General features: G+C 44.1%; 1 protein-coding gene across 2 annotated transcripts in view; it reads right to left on the reverse strand.

Annotated features, from left to right (window-relative positions):
• Positions 1-3,372: 3,372 nt before the first annotated feature.
• borcs7 (BLOC-1 related complex subunit 7) overlaps positions 3,373-6,000 on the reverse strand; it is a gene marked incomplete at its 5' end in the record, with an annotated part of 2,818 nt that continues 190 nt past the window's right edge. The window contains 3 exons of one of the 2 annotated variants that reach the window (XR_013771140.1): positions 3,373-4,585; positions 4,692-4,861; positions 5,145-5,207. Coding sequence is in view for 1 of the 2 variants with exons in the window: in XM_079230308.1 (XP_079086434.1) it covers positions 4,814-4,861; positions 5,145-5,207 (111 nt within the window). Of the gene's footprint in view, positions 4,862-5,144; positions 5,208-6,000 lie in introns of both variants that reach the window. The other variant, XM_079230308.1, reaches the window with a different exon arrangement.

Here is a 6,000-nt window from a genome sequence, read left to right on the forward strand (position 1 = left end):
GTATTGTTCTGCAGTTTCTGCCGTGAGACCCCCGCCTCCCAAGGAGCCTCGCGCTGCAGTCTCCGCCTTCAGATTGAAAATTAATCGCGCAAAGCCGCTGCGGATCTGACCTGCGGTCTGATCCACTATGGCAGAGCACTTTAATGCCGTGTTCACACCGGACGCGGTGCGAATTTGCGGTGCGACCAGTTTACATGTTAAGTCAATCCACAGACGCGCTGCGGCGCGTATTTGCGAATTTGCTGCGAGATAGATGCGTTGGAGGCGGTGCGAACAGAACGTTTGACCTGGGGCGAACAAAGCGAAGGACGCGGCGCGAATTCGCGTGAGTTGAATTATCCCAACTCTGGCGGAGAAATCGCGTGACGCAAAATTGCGGCAGCCAATCAGCGTTGAGAATCAGCGTCAAAATCTCACTCCAAGGTTTTTTGAAAAGTTGGCAGCTCTGCATTTATCAAACTAAAAGTATTGTGTTTTGGCTCTAGGAATCAGCTTATTGGTGACCATCTGACAGATGGGAGACCACATGACTATCGATGTGACTGAAATAGGAAGGGGCATAGCATGGCTCCAACATGCTACACTTATTTAACATCCTCTGTTATTTGTCAGGTATGAGAGTTATAAAGACATTAATAAACCACAACTACCGTAAAAGTCGGGTTACAAGCCGCAGCAGCTGCTAGCTCCCCGCTACTGGTCGCGTCCCCTCTGCCTGAGTCGGGTATCGAGCTGGGGCTGGTCCCGCTACCTTCGGTGGTTGTCGGGTAGCTAGCGGAGAGCTAGCAGGAGCTCTAGCTGGCTACAGTGGGGAGCTAACGGGAACACTGACCGAAGGTAGTAGCGGCTTGTAACCCGACTTTTACGGTAGTTGAAAACCCTCCAGGGCTCAACCACAACATATCACACATGCTCTCTGGCCTGGTGTAGTCTCAGATTAAAGCTAAACTCCACTCAAGCCGACTCCTCTTTTTTTTAGAAATGTGGAGTTTAATCAGACACTTGAACATTTATTTCAACCAAGTACCAAAACAGATGCAACAGACACAACCGTCACACAAAGAATGCTGGCTCAGGTCACCTGATACCTCCAGCCCCGAGATCAAACCTCCTCAAAAGCAATCTCATTTAATTAGATAATAATAATATAATATCAGTTTAATCACAGCTCAAAACTCATAACTTGTACTGGTAACAAACAATTAAAGGCTCAGCGAAGGCCACTGAGCATTTGACTACAACTGCATTGCCTTTGTGGATTCCTGATCCTTGTGTGAAGACGTTATTGACGCAAAACGTATGTCGTCTCTGATATCCACCCTTCAGTCTGACTGTACCCTGTGTCTGACTGCACTGTTTTCACTGGATGTTTTACGTCATGTTCTGTGTGTATATTGTTTTGTCCTCTGTGGCGACCCCAGGGAGATTAGCGACGGCCAAGGCGTCAGCTAGCGGGGATCCAGTAAATAGACATCACCAGCTCATCCGCATCACACCATCAACCCGACACACACGTGCAGCGTGAGCGTGAAACTCAGCAGCTCGTCCTCAGGGACACTGCGGGGCCCGAGCAGCTGTTTGGCCTTCGGGCCGCTGATAACGTCGTCTCTCCGCTCTTTATCACGGGGAGGAGCCGAGGATGAAGCAAAGGCCCGTCTTTGTGGAGACAATATTCTTTTAATGTAGACCTTCCAGCACATTTAATTCCCTGCTCCCTGGCTCACGCGTGGTGGCGCAGCGCCAACACGTCTTTGTTGTCTGAGATGAGTGTGGAGACGCTGCGGGGGAATGTAAACAGTTCATAGATTACCGCCATGAAACGTCCCCGGTTGATTACTCACAGCAATGTTGTGTGTTACAAACTTTCTTTATCACACCGTAGATTAGAAAATATTGTCAACACTCAAGAAAACTATTTCTGTAACGTTCTTAGCTGAATAAATCCGGCTCTGAATGATACTGTGTCTGAGAGAAAACAGCCTTATGCCGTGTTCACACCGGACGCGAAATTTCGCGCCGCGTCCACCGCGGAAGTTTACTCGCGTGAGTGAAACGAGGGTGTTCACACCAAACGCGAAAAATCGCGGCGCGAAGGGGGCGTGGCTTAGCTCTGTTGCATTTCCGCTATCGACCATGGAATAAATAACCACTAGTTCTGCTTTATAATTGTTGTGGAAGTCCCAAACATGTCGGAACATGAAACGCCCTCGTATTTGGGTTCATAACATCATCCGTAGCCGCACACAGCTCGGTGAATTTCACCGACTCCTCCAGGAACTGCATCTCGCGTATCTCCGTAAAACGATACCGATTATGCCATCCACCATGGAAATAACCACCAGTTCTGCTTTATACTTTTTGTGTAAACTCCACATATGTCGGAACATCAAACTCCATGGTGTCTGGGTTCATAATATTATCCGTAGTCCCACAACAGCGTCTCAATGAAGCCGCTACCAGCGCTGGTTCAGGCGGAGCAGCAGCAGTTTCATTCAGCAACGGGGAGATGGCGGTGGTGACGGGCGCAGCTTCTCAACGCTGATTCTCAACGCTGATTGGCTGCCGCAACTTTGCGTCATGCGATTTCTCCGCCAGAGTTGGGAGAATTTAACTCACGCGAATTCGCGCCGCGTCCTTCGCTTTGTTCGCCCCAGGTCAAACGTTCTGTTCGCGCCGCCTCAAACGCGTCTATCTCGCCGCGGCGCGAATAAATCGCCAATTCGCGTCGCAGCGCGTCTGAGGATTGACTTTACATGTAATCTGGTCGCGCCGCAAATTCGCGCCGCGTCCGGTGTGAACACGGCATTATGGATTTATGTCTCGAAAATATACGTGAAATGAGCATAACCTCTGAGCAAGTCACGGGGAATCCAACATCCCTTATCACTTGACACTTACACCCCAACACTTAACACCCCAACACTTAACACTTACACCCCAACACTTATCACATATGTGTTGTTATATGTACAGATTGTAAAGCCCTCTGAGGCAAACTTGTATTTGTGATGTTGGGCTATATACAATAAACTGAATTGAACTTACATCCCAACACTTAACATCCCAACACTTACATCCCAACACTTACATCAACACGTCACGCGACCGTATTCATTTCACAGCTTTCTTTTGAGATCAGGTTCCTTTAAAATCAAAAACATGTTGCATGACCCGACAAGTCAACCAGGTAATAAACACTGACATGTGGGTTTTGATGCAGTTCTTTCCACTGGTCTGAAGACAGACATGTTAAGAAAGCTAAATAGACAGAATGTTTTTAGAAGTAGGTTTATTTTCAAAGTGGAACACAATAGACAGCATGTGGTACAGCATGTGGTTCAGCACGATGCCGCCGCCCCCCCTCCCCTCCCGCAGGGATCTGCTCCATCCTTGAACACAAGGGCAGTGTTGCTGCCAAACCTTCCCCAATAAATCATATGAGCTTTATCAAATAAATTAATTTACACACAAAGACATCCTGAACCACACGTCCAACTTCAGGGTTCAGACTTCCAGATCTGTATTTTAAATGTGAAAGGTTATGAATATGGTTATCATTTCATATCCACGACCTGTATCATCAATGCTTTAGCTGCAGCTAGAAGCTAATCTAATACAATTGTAATAAAGAAGTTATGCTTTAGTAAAGGTGTGCATTTGATCCTTTATGACTCTACCACTCTATAGCAGTCAAGTTTAATATTGATGGAGCCAAAATGACACAGAAAACATATTCAATAGATATTAATGCAATACAAATGATTAAAACATTTCATATAACTCAAGACGAATAACATTCAAGGTTACTGCGGAGTAATTCTAAATCCAGAGCAACTCTAGATGTATTTATGCAGATTTTTTTAAATATCGCATTATAAAAGCTCAATGGAACCAGCTAAAGTTGATTAAACTTCCTCAATTGCGGAAAAATAAAATAGTTTCTAGAGCTCCCTTGAGGTGGTCCTTGATTTTGTCAAAAAGAGTTAAAGTGATGAATTAATTATCATTATTAATCTGTCAAATAAATTCTGTCGTAGCGAACATTTAACTCACATGACGATTAGCTGCTTCTGACGGGGTCTTTTGGATATTTCCATAACCTGCAGGTGACGGTCTCTGTCTCCGGATGTCATAAAAACACGACCCCAAGAGCTGATGAGAGAACAGAGAACCGAGACCCGAAGGCCCCCCAAACTTATTCGCTCCAAACCAAATGTGACTAATTTGCCTTTTTGCTTTTTTTGGAGAGTCGACTTTTAAAACCCACATTATTCGCTTCGACAATTGAATTGAATGGCTCTTGAGAGACTTCCTCCACGCGGCTCTCAACATGGCGACGGCCGAGCAGGGCGGCTAACGGTGCTAACTGTTAGCGTCGGGGATGACACCGTCAACTGTAACCGCCATATAAGGGGCGACAGGATACTTCGTGGTGCATAGCGCCCCAGGTCACCGGCCAGCAGTGCGGTTGGAAGTAGAAACATGGCGTCTCATCCTGGCGGTGGAAAGGGCGGGGCGCATCCCGCTGCTCCGTCACTTCAGCAGGTGCCTCAGCTGGTCCTGCAGGTTTTTAGAGTGCTCCACGCTGGAGGATAGAAAAGAATTCAGTGCACGTCACCGGTTTGTGTTATGGCTTACTGATGAGACAGTGATCAGCTGAAGCAAAAACAGAGTGTTGTGTTTAGACTTACTTCTTCTGGATGGCCTCCTGCCTGAGCGACGGACAGACAGACAGAAACTCTTAATATTCTCTTCCAATTTGAGTAAAAGTTCATTTTGTAGTTTCACGTACTCACAAACAGCTGATTGATACTCACTGATATTGTAGATGTGTGGTGATGATGGACATCTTCCTCAGACTCTGGAAGACAGACAGTAACAGTCTAGACCAACGAGGGCAGATAACTTCCTACGACAGCACTTTATTTTCTTGTATGATGGAAAGGAATCTTTCCGTCGTGACACTCTTTGGGATGTTCATTTAACTCTTTAGTTTGTAAAAGAAGTGTGTCCAGTATGTTGTCCTCCCAAGGCATGCTATATATATATATAATCTGGGGTATATATATATATATATATATATATATATATATATATATATATATATATATATATATATATAAATATAATATTTTTATACTTACATCCTCAGAGTGCAGGATGGCGTCCTCCTGAATGACCATATTTCTTGCTGCTTGACCAAGAAGCTGGAAGAGACGTTAGCAACCGTGAGTCATTTAGGGCCCGTTTACAGGACCAATATAAGCTGCCAATCATCATCATCAATAGATCTGAACTATCCAAAAAATCCTAAAATATAATAGTCAAAGAAATACCCTTCAATATGAGCTGAAGGCAGGGTTCATGCACATTTTGACCAATGCATTTCCATGAGCAAACATTTAGTGAAATCTGGGTGTAAACAGTAAAAAGTGAGTAAATGTAGTATTTAAACTAACAATGAGAATACAAAGCATACAGTAAACCTTAAATGACACAAATGAATGAGACAATAGTTTGATTAAAAGAATAAACATTTATATAGATGTCTGTATGTATGCCTGCTTATATTTTGAGTCTTTCTTTTAAAAGCATATTCATTCTTTCAAACTCAGCGTAAATGAACGTCATGAACACATGAATATAACACATTTATATGACTTTTCCAACACTTTTGGAATTGCATTTTCTTAAAGGACTTTTCCAGGCCTGGAAACAACCATTTTAAAATTCCATGTCTGTTTCAGGTTTTATTAAATGAATGAATTACGTGTTTCTGTCTAACGACGACTAGATTATTCGACTAATCATTTTAGGTCCAACGACCATATTTGCGACACAAAGTTTAACGTCGGTGTATTAGGCTGTAATGTTGGGATGTTTGTTAGTAGAACTATTGTGCCTACTTCAATGTGTAGTTATATTCATCAGCAGTATCATCTCAACCAACACTCATAATCATGATCCGGGCTTTTATTTTGAAAACCAAACGACGTTTCC

Source organism: Taurulus bubalis (assembly GCF_910589615.1).
Source record: "Taurulus bubalis genome assembly, chromosome: 14".
In the NCBI taxonomy this organism is placed as follows: Eukaryota; Metazoa; Chordata; class Actinopteri; order Perciformes; family Cottidae; genus Taurulus; species Taurulus bubalis.